This window comes from Zeugodacus cucurbitae, chromosome 6, assembly GCF_028554725.1.
Source record: "Zeugodacus cucurbitae isolate PBARC_wt_2022May chromosome 6, idZeuCucr1.2, whole genome shotgun sequence".
Taxonomy (NCBI): Eukaryota; Metazoa; Arthropoda; class Insecta; order Diptera; family Tephritidae; genus Zeugodacus; species Zeugodacus cucurbitae.
The window spans coordinates 37,871,603-37,886,298 of NC_071671.1; the positions used below are offsets into that span (position 1 = coordinate 37,871,603).

The following is a 14,696-nucleotide window of genomic DNA, read 5'->3' on the forward strand; positions in this document are numbered from 1 at the left end:
GAAAGGGCTAAGTTCGGATGTAACCGATTTTATACTCTCGCAATTTATTGAAGAAATTTTATTTACATAACACACGAAAATCAGCATATATAGTATATGAGGTAATTCCTTAACCGATTTCATTCATTTTCACCAGCAAGGTGCACTATATCCAAGACTATACGTTCACTTAATTTTGCTAAGATATCTCACATATCAACCAATACATACACATATGCGAAATAAAGCATACTGTTTTTTAAAAAACCTATAATTAGGTTTTTAGCTAGGAGATGTTATGACCCGATTTTAATAATTTTTCGAACAGAACACTATTTGAAGAAAACAAGGGCAAAATTTTAAATTCCATCGAATTCTTTCTCTTCACAATCAATAGATTAAATTAAGTGAGCAACTTTTCATTACCCAATATGGAGATTTTCGAATATCCGGTTGACTTCACACAATGTATACAATGGAATGGAATATACATATGTCGAATATAATAGTTAATATGTATGTGAGATATTTTAATGATATTAAGTGTAGATGCTATTTTAGACATAATAGTTTGGTCAACAATTTATGAAATCGAACAATAACTGTTCTTAATACACCTAAAATAATGATTGCCGTACTTTTGAAACTTAAGGACACCGTTTTTTTTAATTAAAACATCAAACGACTGTTTGATGATCCATTGCAAATTCTTTCTCACAAAGCCACGACTTCGTTCGTAATCTGCCGGTTTATTTTTGTTCATATGTGCTGTAAAGAGTTCGTAATTTTTAATTTTTGTAACTCCCAACACTCATTTGGCAAATAAAAACACTTCCGTTACGATCTAAACTATGGTTTTTGTTTTCGTATTTATTAATGTTCAGTACACGTCCGTACTTATACATAAAAATATGAATATGATTTTTAATTATTATGACATTTACATGCATTTACAAAATAAGCACTTTTGAAAATACCGCAAAATTCAGTTTTCAGTAAAATTTATTAAAACAAAAATATTCTAAGTGAACAAAAATGTTCTATCAAACTAACTGCTCAGTGTTAAAGATGCAATCGATATTACTACGGCAACTGTTGTCCACTTGCGTTGTATATTTGTCGCTTTATCTGCAAAAGAAGATGACGTATAACTTTACTTATTTTATTTTGCCAAAAAATATATAATACATGTAAAGAAAGATTTTCTAATAAACTCTATTGATTTTTGTAAATATATGCGTTGTGTAAAATAATATATTTAACTACTGACAAATTTGAAAGAATAATGATCAGTTTGAATGCATTAATGTGATTACTACATTTTACATCAGATTCTATTACTGTTAGAGGATTGTTCTCAGTTGTGTTTTATCTTATTAAATATTTTTAAAAACTTTTTGAGCCTGAAGCCCGTTTTTCGAGAATGCTTTAAATTAAAACTCCTTATGTATACGAAAAGCGGCACTTTTAACTGAGTCAGAAAGAGGGAATTTTGAATATTGTATTTAATTTGCGCCAAATAATGATTAACCACGTCAAAAAATCACAAATATTTTATTATTATACTCTCGCAACAAAAGTTGGTAAGAGTATTATAGTTTCGTTCACATAACGGTTGTTTGTTTGTTAGGGTTATATACATATATCAAAATGATCAGGATAACGAGACGAGTTGAAATCCGAATGTCTATCCGCCCGTCCGCCAGTCCGTCTGTCCGTGCAACGGAAAACTTGAGTAAAAATTTAGATATCTTGGTATTAAAAATGGGCGAAATCGGATCATTGCCACCCCCACAAAATCGAGAAAACCAAAAACCTATAAAGTGTCATAACTAAGCCATTAGTGAAATCGGGTAAGGAATTACCTTAGCCCTTTTATACCGTATATGATGATTTTCGTTATTTATTGGACTTTATGCCGAATATATGGGTCAAATTGTGTATTATCTTAATAAAATTATATATATATATATATATATATTTGGCGTGGTCCGAATCCACCAGAGCGCGCCACTCGTTTCTCCTTTTTGCTTTTTGGCGCCAACTGGAAACACCAAGTGAAGCCAGGTCACTTTCCACTTGATCCTTCCATCGGCTTCCTCCAGTGGGTACTGCATCGAACACTTTCAGAGCTGGAGTGTTTTCATCCATCCGTATAACATGACCTAGCCAGCGTATCCGTTGTATTTTTATTCGCTGAAATATGTCAATGGCGTCGTTTAAATCGTACAGCTCATCGTCCGCCGTTGCCAATGTTTAGAGGTCCATAAATCTTGCGCAAAACCTTTCTCTCGAAAACCTCATCGGATGTTGTCATCGTCCACGCTTCAGCGCCATACATCAGGACGGGAATAATGAGCGATTTGTAGAGTTTGATTTTGGTTCTACGAGAGAGGACTTTACTTTTCAATTGCCTACTCAGTCCAAAGTAGCACCTGTTGGCAAGAGTGATTCTGCGCTGGATTTCGAGGCTGACATTGTTGGTGTTATTAACGCTGGTTCCCAAGTAGACGAAACTATCTACTACTTCAAAGTTATGACTGTCAACAGTGACGTTTGAGCTAAGACATGAGTGCGCTGACTGTTTGTTTGATGACAGGAGATATTTCGTCTTGTCCTCATTCAGCGTACGCCAGCAGCTGTACACTCTTATAGAAGATTGTACATTCTCTATTTATCTCTGCAGCTCGTATTATTTTCTGCAGCAATAGATTGAAGAAGTCGCATGATAGTGAGTCAATCTGTTTGAAACCTCGTTTGGTATCGAACGGCTCGGAGAGGTCCTTCCCGATCCTGACGGAGCTTTTGGTGTTGCTCAACGTCAGTTTACATAGCCGCATTAGTTTTGAGGGGATACCAAATTCAGACATCGCGGCATAGAGGCAGCTTCTTTACGTGCTGTCGAAGGCAGCTTTAAAATCGATGAAAAGGTGGTGAGTGTCGATTCTTCATTCTCGGATCTTTTCAAAGATTTGGCGCATGGTGAATATCTGCTTCAGGGTGGATTTTCCAGGTCTAAAGCTACACTGATAAGGTCCAATCTGTTCGTTGACGGTGGGCTTTAGTTTTTCATACAATACGCTCGTCAAGACCTTGTGTGCAATATTGAGGAGGCTTATCCCACGGTAATTGGCGCAATTTATGGGGTCTCCCTTTTTTAGATTGTGCAGAGCACACTGAGATTCCAATCGTCAGCCATGCTTTCTTCCGACCATATTCTACAAAGAAGCTGATGCATGCACCTTATCAGTTCTTCGCCGACGTATTTGAATAGCTCGGCCGGTAATCCATCGGCCCCCGCCGCTTTGTTGTTCGGGCAATTGCTATTCGAATTTCTTCATGGTCGGCTAATAGAACATCTATTCCATTGTCATCGATTGGGGAATCGGATTCGCCTTAATAAAATTACATCAATAAATTCCAAGAGTATAAAATGCTCGGTTGCACCGAACTTAGCCTTTCCTTACTTATTTTTTATTTGTTCCCATAATTACTTTTTAAATTTTAAAGGGCACTAGAAGCATAACAATGTTGGATAAAGTAACCTCTTTGGTGGGTTTAAAATTTCCAAAATTGGAAAAAAAAAATTTTCTTATTATTAATATTATTATCCAAAAATTTTAAATTCAATCCGAGTAATATTCAAAGAGATATATATTTTGGAAGTTCCGCCCATCAGGCCGTAAAACTTTAAACACGTTTATCTCAAAATAATTTTTTTAAATCAGTGGATACGATATTTCGAAAAGTTATGAAGCGATTTTGTTCAAAGTTTGCACACATCTTTGAAATAGCTTTATTTAGTTAATGAACAAAGAATTTTTAATATTTTTATTAAAACTATTTTTTTTCGAGCCAATATATGTCGAAATTTTGACCAAAAAAGTGAATTTTTGGTTAAAAATCCGTTAAAAATACAAATTTTAATATTTTCGTTTTTCCTTCGTTCATATACCATGTTTATCCATTTACTATCGAAATGTTTTTGGTCTATTGATTTTGGATGAACCAATAATAAGTTATGCTGTCCACGGCAGTAGCTTTTTTTGGACACATTATGGGAGATGAGGTACCAACGGCTGAGTTTCCGGAATACTGTTTAAATATGTATCTTTAAGAAGCTGAATTGATTAAACTAAATATATGATTGAATATATCAAACAAATTTTAAAAAATACCGTTGCTTTCAGCCTCTGAAATTCTAACCCCTTCCTCGTTTTTCATATAACGATGTTACTTAGAGCCAAATACGTTATTGTTGGCAAGGATCATTAATTCACTTATTTATTTAAGAAATCATATAACAATTAACTAATTTTTTTTTGTGAAGGAAACTATGAGCGTAAGAATATAAACCTTTAAGTGCATATTTTTAGTCTTTTATACTTTCTTAATTATTCAATCGTTTGGTCCCCAATAAAAATTTAATCCGGATAAAAAGATATCCGGATTTGAACTCCACTCTTCACCGTGATCACCTTGGTATATATAATCCTATATCTAACTCGTTTAGTTGTAGGTGCTACAGTTATGTGAACCGTTATGTGAACAAAACTATAATACTCTCTTAGCAACTTTGTTGCGAGAGTATAAAAATAATGTTTACCAGAGTTCTTGGGCAGTACGATTTATATAATAATATCAGAACAATTAAACTTCGATTTAGCTTTCTGCAGTATTTCTGAACATAAAATATAATATAAAGAAGGAAAAATTAGCAATTCTCTGATTATTTGGGAAACATAGAAAACAGTGTTCATTAATAGAAAATTAGATTTCCACGCGGCGAGCGATAGAGTCACATGGAAACACAGTTATTAAGTAATGATTACTCATTGTCTTTCTTATGAAGATTCTATCAAACAATTTCGTAGCACTACATCTAAATTTTAAAATGTTATATAGAGCCGAATTGTACTAAACAAAAAAAAAAAAATATGAAAGAACTCCTAACAACACTTATATGATTTATGATGAAACTAAGAGAGTATTTAAAATAATTAAAGTAATGAATAATAATAAAAAGTAATCTAACTATATCTCTACAGATGCACCATTATGTAGATTCAAAGTCAATTAATAATTATGTATTTATGTGTGTATCTATGTGTTTACTTCATTCAATAATTAATCAGCACCTTTATGAGCAAACATGTAAGTAAATAAATATGTAATGTAATGTATAAATATACATAGGTAAATGCCTAAGTTTAATAACGAATTTTCTCAGTGTGTCTTTATAAAAATTATTGAATGTAATAAAAAAAATCTTACCTCTACTTACCATAGAAAATTGTTTCTCTCCTTTTGGTATAGTTGGTACCAAGTAGGAAAAATGCACAAGTGATCGGTGTAGGCGATTCTAATTTATCTCGTGGAATTCTCGTTCTGACTGTCGTACTGTACAGACCGCTTGAGTTCTGATCAGTGTGTGTCAGAACTGAGTCTATTATCTTTGTATCAAACCTACGAACAAACCGAAAAGTAAAAGCAGAATTAAGTAACAGACACAAAGTGATTCGTCAGCGTTCACCTACATTACAGAAAGTTTGGGTTGGGGAAATACATTTTGCACCGCGCACATTATATCTACGCCACTTTGTTCGCCATCCATTTTCGTTTCTAATACGAAATCGGACTCAGGAACTGTTGAAATAGCAAGTGAATATAACTTTACGTATCACACTCTAGACTTCCAAACATTTACATACCGATAATTTGAAGACGAGCACTTTTCTTATCTGTGGACTCGAACGTTTGAACAGTGCATGTGTACTCCCCAGTCATATTCCAATCCGGCTGCTTTATAGTTATAACACCAGGACTGCCCTCCATGGTGAATATTTTGGTGTCTATTTTGGACTTCATTATGCCCTTGAAGTATTTAGGATACAAATTAAACTTTGTGTATTTCAAATATATCTGATATTAGCTCTTAATATATTGAGAAATGGCATTAAATTGGAATGGTTTAAATGTGTAATATATACATACATGTACATATATAAATAATTTCGAAAAGACTTGGAGGTAAATGAATTAATTATGTCTTACCATGGCAAAACCCTTCACTGATGGTATCCATTGATAAATGGAGTGATTGTTGAACAACCACTTTAAAACGAATCCTTTTTCGCGTGGCTCTACCTCGTACTCGCAATCCAGCACCAGGGGATCCGGTTCGGTATTCCGATCCAAAGTGTACGTGTGAGGGACTTTGAGATTTGTTATCCGAACCGAATTGGTAACTAAAGATAATGTCAATATTTTGAGTCAGCCAAATCATATTATGCACAGAACTTCAGCACCGCTTACCTGATAGCAATGTCAGCCATGTAAGTGTGGAAATGCACAAGGACCATTTGTTCGCCATCAGCACCAGCATTTAAGGGATTATTGTCGCCCACGTTCAATTCAGTGCACTGTTGCAGCGCGTTCGTTGCACCGTTCGGAATGGGGTGAGCGACCAAGCGAGCTGCTTACTTCGCAATTTTCATGCTTTTTAATTCACTAACTGGATAAAGACAATCGTTCGCATTAGCAAATACATTCGGTTGTAGATATTCACGTAGATATATGTATGCGAGTATGATAGCGGTGCTCCGCTTAGTGGATTTACTTACTTATAAGATTAACCTAATGTACGCGAATACCTAAAGTTTAAAGTTGCTCTTCACCACATAATTAGGCCTTCGAATTATTCGAGTATCGATGTTGGTCGTCTTCACTTTTGAGTATGTATGTACGTTTGAGTTTTTCAAATGAGTATCTGTTTTCGTTCAACGGGTCGGACTAATGTTTTATATAAATTGTTACTGCTACACAAACTACCCGTTAATATAGTTTGTGTTTATTTGTGCCTAGTCCTTTGGCTTTTTCTACTGTTATTTTCACTTTCGCCATCCATTCACTCCTCGTTCGTATAAATTTTCGTGTGAAAAATCGACTTTTTAACTTTGAGCAGGTAAGTGGGTATGGAATTGTTATACTTGTGGGTACACAATAGTGTTGATTGCTTTTTACTTGTATTTGCTTGCAGTTGTCTTCTTTTCAAAAGCTTTTGACGGATAGATTACTCCACCATTCTGCGCACACTCGGGACAAGTTGCATACACTTTATGTAGGATAAAGCTTTTTGTATTACATTCCAAGCAACAGTGTTGTATTTCGTTGTCCACAAGCAGCTGATTACGATTTCCTCTGAAAATTATTTTTCAAGAACTACTTATATATATTTCTTATTATTATAATCACTACGTAAATCTAATTCAAAAATAAATATCTAAGTTCGAGTGTAACCGAACATTTTATATTCTCGCAATTTATTTATTTAATTTTATTAACATAACACAACATTTAACCCATTTATTCGGCATAAAGTCCACTAGAATAACGAAAATCATGATATATAGTATATGTATGTATGTGATTGGCGTTGCAACCGTTTAGCCGGTTATAGCCGAATCGACGATAGTGCGCCACCTCTCTCTCTCCTTCGCAGTTCGGCGCCAGTTGGAGATCCCAAGTGTAACCAGGTCGCTCTCCACCTGGTCCCTTCAACGGAGTGGAGGCCTTCCCCTTTTTCGGCTTCCTCCGGCGGGTACTGCATCGAACACTTTCAGGGCTGGAGTGTTTTCGTCCATTCGGACAACATGACACAGCTCATCGTTCCATCGTCTGCGGTATTCGCCGTTGCCAATGTTCTGAGGACCATAAATCTTGCGCAAAATTTTCCTCTCGAAAACTCCTAGTATCGTCTCATCTGATGTTGACATCGTCCAAGCTTCTGCACCGTAAAGCAGGACGGGAATGATAAGCGACTTGTAGAGCTTGATTTTGGTTCGTCGAGAGAGGACTTTACTGTTCAATTGCCTACTCAGTCCAAAGTAGCACCTGTTGGCAAGAGTTATTCTGCGCTGGATTTCGAGGCTGACATTGTTCGTGTTGTTGATGCTGGTTCCCAGGTATACGAAATTATCTACGACCTCGAAGTTATGACTGTCAACAAAGACGTGGGAGCCAAGACGCGAATGCGCCGACTGTTTGTTTGATGACAGGAGATATTTCGTCTTGTCCTCATTCACCTCCAGACCCATTCGCTTCGCCTCCTTATCCATGCGGAAAAAGGCAGAACAAACGGCGCGGTTGTTGCTTCCGATGATATCAATATCATCGGCGTACGCCAGGAGCTGTACACTCTTGTAGAAGATTGTACCTTCTCGGTTTAGCTCTGCAGCTCTGCAGATCGTCAGGCATGCTTTCTTCCGACCATATTCTGCAAAGAAGCTGATGCATGCACCTTATCAGTTCTTCGCCGCCGTATTTGAATAGCTCGGCCGGTAATCCATCGGCCCCCGCTGCTTTGTTGTTCTTCAAGCGGGTAATTGCTATTCGAATTTCTTCATGGTCGGGTAATGGAACATCTGTTCCATCGTCATCGATTGGGGGATTGGGTTCGCCATCTCCTGGTGTTGTACTCTCACTGCCATTCAGCAGGTCGGAGAAGTGTTCCCTCCATAATCCCAGTATGCCCTGGACATCGGTTACCAGATTACCAGCTTGGTCTCTACATGAGGATGCTCTGGTCTTGAAACCTTCGTTAAGTCGCTTCATTTTTTCATAAAATTTTCGAGCATTCCCTCTGTCCGCCAGCTTCTCAAGCTCTTCGTACTCACGCATTTCGGCCTCTTTCTTTTTTTGTCTGCAGATGCGTCTCGCTTCCCTCTTCAGCTCTCGGTATCTATCCCATCCCGCACGTGTTGTGGTCGTTTGCAACGTTGCGAGACGCACTCCTCATCGTACCAGCTTGTTTTTTGTCGTTGCCGAAAACCAATTGTTTCGGCTGCAGCGGTACGCAGTGAGTTTGAGATGCCGTTCCACAGTTCCCTTATACCGAGATGCTGTCTGTTGCGATTGCAGCTTTTCGACATCGAACCTTTCTTGTGTTTGTTGACGGGCATTCTTTGCTGCACAGAGGCGGGTGCGTATCTTCGCTGCGACCAGATAATGGTCCGAGTCTATATTTGGTCCTCGGAGCGTACGCACGTCTAAAACACAGGAGACATGTCTTCCGTCTATCACAACGTGATCGATTTGGTTCCGCGTGTTTCGATCAGGAGACAGCCAAGTAGCTTGATGTATTTTCTTATGCTGGAATCTGGTACTACAGACGACCATATTTCGGGCCCCAGCGAAGTCGATCAGCCTCAGGCCGTTTGGCGATGTTTCGTCATGGAGGCTGAATTTTCCGACTGTTGTGCCAAAGACACCTTCTTTACCCACCCTGGCGTTAAAATCGCCAAGCACGACTTTTACATCGTGGCGGCGGCAGCGCTCATAGGTGCGTTCTAGGCGCTCATAGAAAGCATCTTTGGTCACATCGTCCTTCTCTTCCGTTGGGGCGTGGGCGCAAATCAGCGATATGTTGAAGAACCTCGCTTTGATGCGGATTGTGGTAAGACATTCATCCACCGGGGTGAATGCCAGGACTCTGCGACGGAGTCTCTCTCCCACCAGCTGGGCAGAGGCACCTTCCCAATTAAGGGTCCGGACATTCCAGGTGCATGCCCTTATATCATTATCCTTAAAACGTTTGCAGGGGTCGTCATCAAAAGGGGGTTGTCTCATCCGAGGCTTTCGTAGATTTTTCATTGGTACTTCGTTTTTATGTGGTGGGTCCCAAGCCCTACTTCTCACTTTAGCTCGCCTTCAAACGGATGTCTGTTGGCTACCCAGAGGATACTTGGTCTAAAACCGGAAGTCGTGAGCTGCTTGAACCATGTGGAGAAGAATCGTTTCTGGCCACTCCCAAGTGAATGACAATCAAAAACTTTCCTCACTTGCGTGAACTTCTACACATGATCCCATCCTCTTATGGGGGCTGAGGTAATTCCTGTACCAATTTTCACCACCAAGAAACATTATATCTAAGACAATACGCTCATTTAGCATAAATATCTCACTTATTAACCAATATAACCGGATGTTTGTCCCTAATATTAAGTATATGGGAGCTAGGTGAAGTTGTGACCCGATTGTAACCATTTTTGGTTGACACACTATTAAAAGAAAAGGAATTCCTCTGAGTAAGATTAAATTATCTGAGAGATTCGCCGGTATTTTTGGCACTGAGTAAGTAGTTCCTAAGGTATAGTTTCAAACCCATTAGTGGGCAACCATTTTCCAATTTTGACACCTATCTGAGTATGGCCCTTTATACCACTTGTTCAATAAAATTTTGTGTTAATAACATTTTCCTTAGTGAGTTAACGCACGTTTAGTAGTTTTCAACATAACTTTTATATGGGTGTACGTAGTTATTACACGATTTTATGAATTTTTATGTTTTTATACTCTCACAATAATGTTGCCAAGAGAGTATTATGTTTTGTTCACATAACGGTTGTTTGTAACACCCAAAACTAAACGAGTTAGATATAGGGTTATATATACCAACGTGACCGGGGTGAAGAGTGGAGTTCAATTCCGGATGGCACATTTCTTTCTTGGCATCACTGCCGCGCCTACAAAATGACGAAAACCGAAAACGCAAAAAGTGCCATAACTAAGCCATAAATAAAGCGATGGAAATAAAATTTGGTATGAAGGGGCATATGTGTATGTAATTTGTTTGGGGAAGTGGGCGTGGTCCCACCCTTTGTAAGTTTTTTGTACATATCTCGTAAATTACTTAAGCTATATGAACCAAACTTTCTAGAATCGTTTCTTTTAGGTACTACTTTATATAGTCCAAAAATGGAGGAAATCGGATTATAACCACGCCCACGTCCCATGCAAAGGTTATGTTGAAAACTACTAAAAATGCTTTAATTCAGTAAGGGAAAACACCAGAAACCTTAAATTTCATTATAAAGAAGGTACAGAAGGGTTTCACCCAAATTGGTATACAAAATTTTAAGTGGGTGTGGCTCCGCCCACTTATGGGTAAAAAACCATATCTCCGAAACTACTCGACCAATATCAATGAAACTTGGTTTGTAATATTTTCCTTACATCCCAATTATATGTTGTGAAAATAACCCACTTTGCATAAATACTGCATTTATATTGTGGCACCCCATTTCTAAAAATCGTCTAAATCGTACCATAGGTTCTCAAGACCCCATATATCGAACATGAGGACCTCGGTGCTTCTTACCTAATATTAGGGTTTCCAACTTTCAATGGACTTTATACCATATATAAACGACCACAACACGTGCAGGATGGGATAGATACCGAGAGCTGAAGAGAGAAGCGAGACGCATCTGCAGACAAAAAAGAAAGAGACCGAAATGCGTGAGTATGAAGAGCTCGAAAATTTTAAGAAAAAATTAAGCAACTTAACGAAGATTTCAAGACCGAAGCATCCTCATGTAGAGACCAAGGTGGTAATCTGCGAACCGATGTCCAGGGATTATGGAGGGAACACTTCTCCGACCTGCTGAATGGCAGTGAAAGGACAACACCCGATTCCCTAATCGATGACGATGGAACAGATGTTCGATTACCCGACCATGAAGAAATTCGAATAGCAATTACTCGCTTGAAGAACAACAAAGCAGCGGGAGCCGATAGATTACCTTCAGACCTGGAAAATCCACAACTGACCAGATGTTCATCATGCGCCAAATCTTGGAGAAGACCCGTGAAAAGAGGATCGACATACCCCACATTTTTGTCGATTTTAAAGCTGCTTTCGACAGCACGAAAAGGAGCTGCCTTTATGCCGCGATGTCTGAATTTGGTATCTCCGCAAAACTAATACGGCTGTGTAAGTTGACATTGACCAACACCAAAAGCTCCGTCATGATTGGGAAGGATCTCTCCGAGCCGTTCGATACTAAACGAGGTTTCAGACAAGGTGACTCACTATCGTGCGACTTCTTCAATCTATTGCTGGAAAAAATAACACTGGTCGACAAAATGTAACTTTTTCTCTGCATCAAAGATCAGACAATGATATTCTTATGGGATTTTCATCGCTGAACACGAATATGACCTCCAAAAGTGCCCACCACGTCGAGGTTTTGGACAAAATGGACTCAAAGTCCCAAAAAACCCTGTTTTTGGCTTTATAGTTGACAGTTTTAGCTTTAATTTAAGCCTAATTTGAGACTTCTAGCACGTCAGCATAATTCTCTACACGTGATCAAAAAAAGCCCAAAAACAGGGTCTTTTGAGACTTTGAGTCCATTTTGCTCAAAACCTCGACGTGGTGGGCACTTTTGGAGGTCATATTCGTGTTCAGCGATGAAAATCCCATAAGAATATCATTGTCTGATCTTTGATGCATTTTTTGTGTCGAGCTGCAGAGCTAAATAGAGAAGGTACAATCTTCTATAAGCGTCATAACTTTGAAGTAGTAGATAGTTTCGTATACCTGGGAACCAGCATCAACAACACGAACAATGTCAGCCTCGAAATCCAACGCAGAATCACTCTTGCCAACAGGTGCTACTTTGGACTGAGTAGGCAATTGAAAAGTAAAGTCCTCTCTCAACGAACCAAAATCAAACTCTACAAAACGCTTATCATTCCCGTCATGCTTTATGGTGCATAAGCTTGGACGATGTCAACATCAGATGAGACGACACTAGGACTTTTCTAGAGTAAAATTTTGCGCAGATCTGAAAGTGTTCGATACAGTACCCGCCGGGGGAAGCCGAGGAAGGGGAAGGCCTCCTCGACCTGGTTACACTTGGGATCTCCAACTGGCGCCGAACTGCGAAGGAGAATGGGAAGTGGCGCACTATCATTGATTCGGCTATAACCGGCTAAAAGGTTGCAACGCCAATCACATACACATACATAAAATTAAATAAAGTACGAGAGTATAAAATGTTCGGTCACAACCGAACTTAGCCCTTCCTTACTTGTTTTTTATTACAATTGTACCTAGTATATAATGATTAAATACTAACAACAATTTAATTCTAATAAGTTAAAAATTATTATTAAGAGCTAAATGTTAGAGAAATTCATTTGCTGCTACAGTTGCCTTGCTAAGCCTGAAGGCCTCTTACGTTTCAGTCGGTTTTCTCGTTCAGCAGTTCCGATTAGTCTGGATGCCACGTCATTTACATGCTGTCTATTCCTCATTTCGTGAGTCTTTGCAAGTTTGGTTATTTCGTTTACTACTGAATTCACACCGAGATCACGGTGAAGGTCAGCAGATCTAACATACCAAGGAGCATTAACTATACTTCTTAGTACCTTATTTTGGAAGCGCTAAATGCAAGCAATACAGTTTTGACAATCCCATAGTTGAGCTCCATATACCCAAATTGGCGTTAGTACATGATTCTATATAAACAGCTTGTTTTCGATGAAATCGTGGATCTCCTACCGACTTGATGAAGCTTAGCGTCTAGGGTGATTCCTCGGTACTTAGCATTATTGTGATGTGGTATAGGAGTACCATTTATATAAATGGGATGGTAAGATGTTTTTTTTTTAAGTAAAGTCTACGTGCATTGATTTGGAATCGTATTTCGCAATATTGTTTGGGTGACATGCATTTCAATTTCAGCAGTAGTCCCGAATGCCAAACTCTATCAAAAGCCTGAGACACGTCTAAAAAAGCCGCCGAACAAACGTTCTATACATCCATAGCATTTTCAACGAAATTAACGATTTGGTGTACCTGGTCAATTGTTGAATGATGATCACGAAAGCCGAACTGATGTACTGGTATAAGGTGTTTTCGATCTATTATTGATTTGAGCCTCTTTATGAGAACATTCTCGAGGACTTTCGATAGAGCGTGCAGCAGCGATATTGTCCTATAAGATGTGACATCATGTAGTGTTTTTCCTGGCTTGGGTATCATAATAACTTCAGATACTTTCCAAAACGATGGAACGTATCTTAAATATAATGCACTGTTTACAATGTTTACAATTTTTTTATACAATTCTTTGGTAGATTGCGTAATATTTCTCCGGTTATTAAATCAAGCCCCGGAGCTTTTTTGAGCGTTGCGTTCCTGATAAGTTTTTTAATTTCTTTACTAGTAACTGAAGAAATGCTGACGAGTGGATCCAACCAACTATTTTCACAGTTTAGCTCATGTCCATCGTTAGGTGTAAACGTGTTTCTCAAATGATTTGCAAATACATCTATTAAGCTCTGTTTTGAGAGCAGCCGACCTAGTTTACTGTCATCTTCGTCGAAGTTTGGTTTTTTATGGATACCTTATATGATGTATTTTGGGAGTTTGTTTCCATTTAGATTCACGCGAATATTCGGTGTACTGTTCCACGCAGCATTTTGAATTACTTTTATGAAAGATTCAACTTCACAATCTAAGTCAACATCTTTCGATATGCGCTTTAGCTTAAATTCGACTTTATTCAGTATAGACTTAAATTTATACCAATCAATATGTTTATTAGATAAAGAAGACGTGCCGGACGATATTACTGGTTTTTCACATAGACTTAGTAAAACTGGTGAATGATCAGAGCTTAAATCTGAGTTAATTCAATATGTAAATTGATTTTCGATACTTTGTTGATGACAAAAAAGCCAAGAAGAATACCAGATCTTCTACTATCTACTATCTGCATTCCAATAAGTGGGTCTCCCTGTCGAAATAACATTGCATCCAATATTTGTATAGCTTTCAGAAGTTCTCGAACTTTTGTTGTAGTTAAAACGAGTGTGTTTTGCATTAAAGTCACCACCCATGATGTACCTTCCGTCATATTTTTTAA

At 38.1% G+C, this 14,696-nt stretch overlaps 1 protein-coding gene across 2 annotated transcripts; it reads right to left on the minus strand.

The window, feature by feature from the left end:
• Positions 1 to 1,022: 1,022 nt before the first annotated feature.
• LOC105218849 (uncharacterized) lies at positions 1,023 to 7,062 on the minus strand. Of its 2 annotated transcripts, none has more exons than XM_011194686.3 (7): positions 6,603 to 7,062; positions 6,295 to 6,493; positions 6,034 to 6,227; positions 5,691 to 5,853; positions 5,517 to 5,625; positions 5,254 to 5,445; positions 1,023 to 1,107 (listed from the first exon to the last, which is right to left on the minus strand). In XM_011194686.3, exons 2-6 carry the CDS (start codon positions 6,362 to 6,364, stop codon positions 5,256 to 5,258), a joined length of 726 nt encoding a protein of 241 aa, XP_011192988.1. In that variant the 5' UTR covers positions 6,365 to 6,493; positions 6,603 to 7,062; the 3' UTR covers positions 1,023 to 1,107; positions 5,254 to 5,255. The 2 variants fall into 2 exon arrangements, with proteins under 2 accessions (XP_011192988.1, XP_011192986.1); XM_011194684.3 differs by having other exon boundaries at positions 5,264 to 5,445; positions 6,603 to 7,061.
• Positions 7,063 to 14,696: the final 7,634 nt, after the last annotated feature.